The 2,008-nt window shown below is 36.6% G+C and overlaps 1 protein-coding gene across 1 annotated transcript; it reads left to right on the forward strand.

Moving 5' to 3' along the window:
- Nucleotides 1–318: 318 nt before the first annotated feature.
- Nucleotides 319–1,189, forward strand: LOAG_18141 (hypothetical protein; the record flags this gene model as incomplete). Its single annotated transcript, XM_020450808.1, has 2 exons — nucleotides 319–522; nucleotides 845–1,189. The coding sequence occupies 2 exons, from the start codon at nucleotides 319–321 to the stop codon at nucleotides 1,187–1,189; spliced, it is 549 nt and encodes a 182-aa protein (XP_020305468.1).
- Nucleotides 1,190–2,008: the final 819 nt, after the last annotated feature.

Consider the following 2,008-nt stretch of genomic DNA (forward strand, 5'->3'; position numbering starts at 1 on the left):
TTACTCAATTGGACAACTCGCGCAATCACTCAAGGAGACAGCACAATCAGGCCCTCAACCACGACAATGATTCAATGACAGAGAAGCGACAATACGACAGTTCTACAGCACGAGCGACAAGATTATTTCATATTCTTTAATACTTATTATGTATTATTCATTTCCTCCCCATTATTATTTCAGTACGATATTGTATCATATTGTATAAGACCAATAAAGGTTACTGTCAACGCTGCGAAGTTAAAATAACGAAAATCTACAAAATCATTTCCGGACAATTACTTTTTTATTTGCCTTTTTTTTTGTTTTTTTGGTACCATGAGCCAAGAAGATGACATCAACGATACTAGTAAGTGTTATCTCGAGAAAAAGAAGATCCTAAAGTTGCTCGACGACATGCAAGAAATGAACTGGAGACCAATCGACCAAAACATATTAAATGAACATTGTGAACAGTACGAAAATCATAGGAGGATGAATGTTGACCAAGTGAAAAGAATTGAATTATATGTTGGAACGCTCGTGAGTTCAACGATAAATAGCTAGAATGCCTGCAAATCTCATCACAACGACAAAAGGGAGAGGAAAAGAAATATGCGGAGGTGGTGGAAGATGGCAGCGAATATTGAACTTGATAAATGAAGGAAATGAAAACCTTGGCCACATATAATAAGGATGCTGAAACCTCGATAAAACGAATACGAAGGACATGAAGGAAGTACTCGAATCAGAAGGCCCAAGGCGATCTTCTCGAAGAAAATTCTCGAAAAAAGACGAGATGATCTAGACGGCTCACCAACCAACAGTAAACTTATTCAACTATTACTGAAATTATTCAGTGTAGATCCTCGAAAGTGAAGATAATAATTTTAGAGCAACTTCAAGGAAGCAGGGCATAAGCAAGACCTCCAGAGATACAAAAATTAAGTTACTTAGTTTCCTGCTTGAAAGGAAAAGCCTCAAAGGCAGGATGTGGGTACCTGCAAAAAAACTACAGTATTTTGAGATGAATACTGATGGCGAGATTGGTAACACATCGGCGATCAAGAATTTGCTATACAGCGAATTCCAAGATATCAGAAGAAATGATCGCAATTGGATAAAAGCAATCAAAGCGATTGAACGAGTTCTTCGAAATAGAAGCCATAGAAGAAAAATTGTACCACTCGAGTATGGAAACGACTATTGAAAGAAAATTACCACGATGAATTTTAAATATGTACGAGCAAAAACAGGAAAACGAGTATCGGCTAATCGACAAACTTGGAATCATGGATTCGAGATGTGAGGAAAAACTAATGCACGAAAACACAAAATGCAGCTCAGGGCGACAGTAAAAAGCGAAACCTTACCTTAACAGCAGCAAAACGGTGAGGATCAAAGGATAATAGCATCTCAAAGAAGCCGAGAAAAAGAGTCCAAACAAAAACTAAATCTTGTTCATTGTGCAACAAGGATCATTAGGATGACAAATATCTAGTCTATCCCACCGCGAAGCAATAAATGAAACTTTTGAGAGAAATCGATGCATGCCTAAATTGTCTACAAAAGGACTATACAGAAGGAAATTGTCCAAAACTTAGAAAACAATGTATTCATTGTAGAGGTCGGCACAAATCAGTGCGTAGCGGTCATCTCAAGGATATTAAATACAAACTGAATAAGGGATGGAATCAACAGTAACGAACAACACAATAGCTGATCAAAGATGACCAGAAGCTAAAAGAATTTTACTTCTGTGTAAAGAAATAAGAGTTACAAATTCGCAAGCCCCGGAAATTCAAAATGAAGCTTTGGAAGTACTTGATGTAGGCACGCGATTATCATTCATTTCAACAAATTTGATAAATCGGCTAAAACTTCGAGAAATAGAAAGTGGAAAATTCAGTACTGCTTTATTTGATAATGAAACATCGAAGAAATGTTACTTAAGGAAGTCAGAGATTGGTATAAAAATCGGGAAAAAAGATATCATAACTTGAAAAGTTAACCTTATGGGATACTTCAC

The sequence above is a fragment of the Loa loa genome (genome assembly GCF_000183805.2).
Source record: "Loa loa unplaced genomic scaffold supercont3.204, whole genome shotgun sequence".
NCBI classification, from domain to species: domain Eukaryota; kingdom Metazoa; phylum Nematoda; class Chromadorea; order Rhabditida; family Onchocercidae; genus Loa; species Loa loa.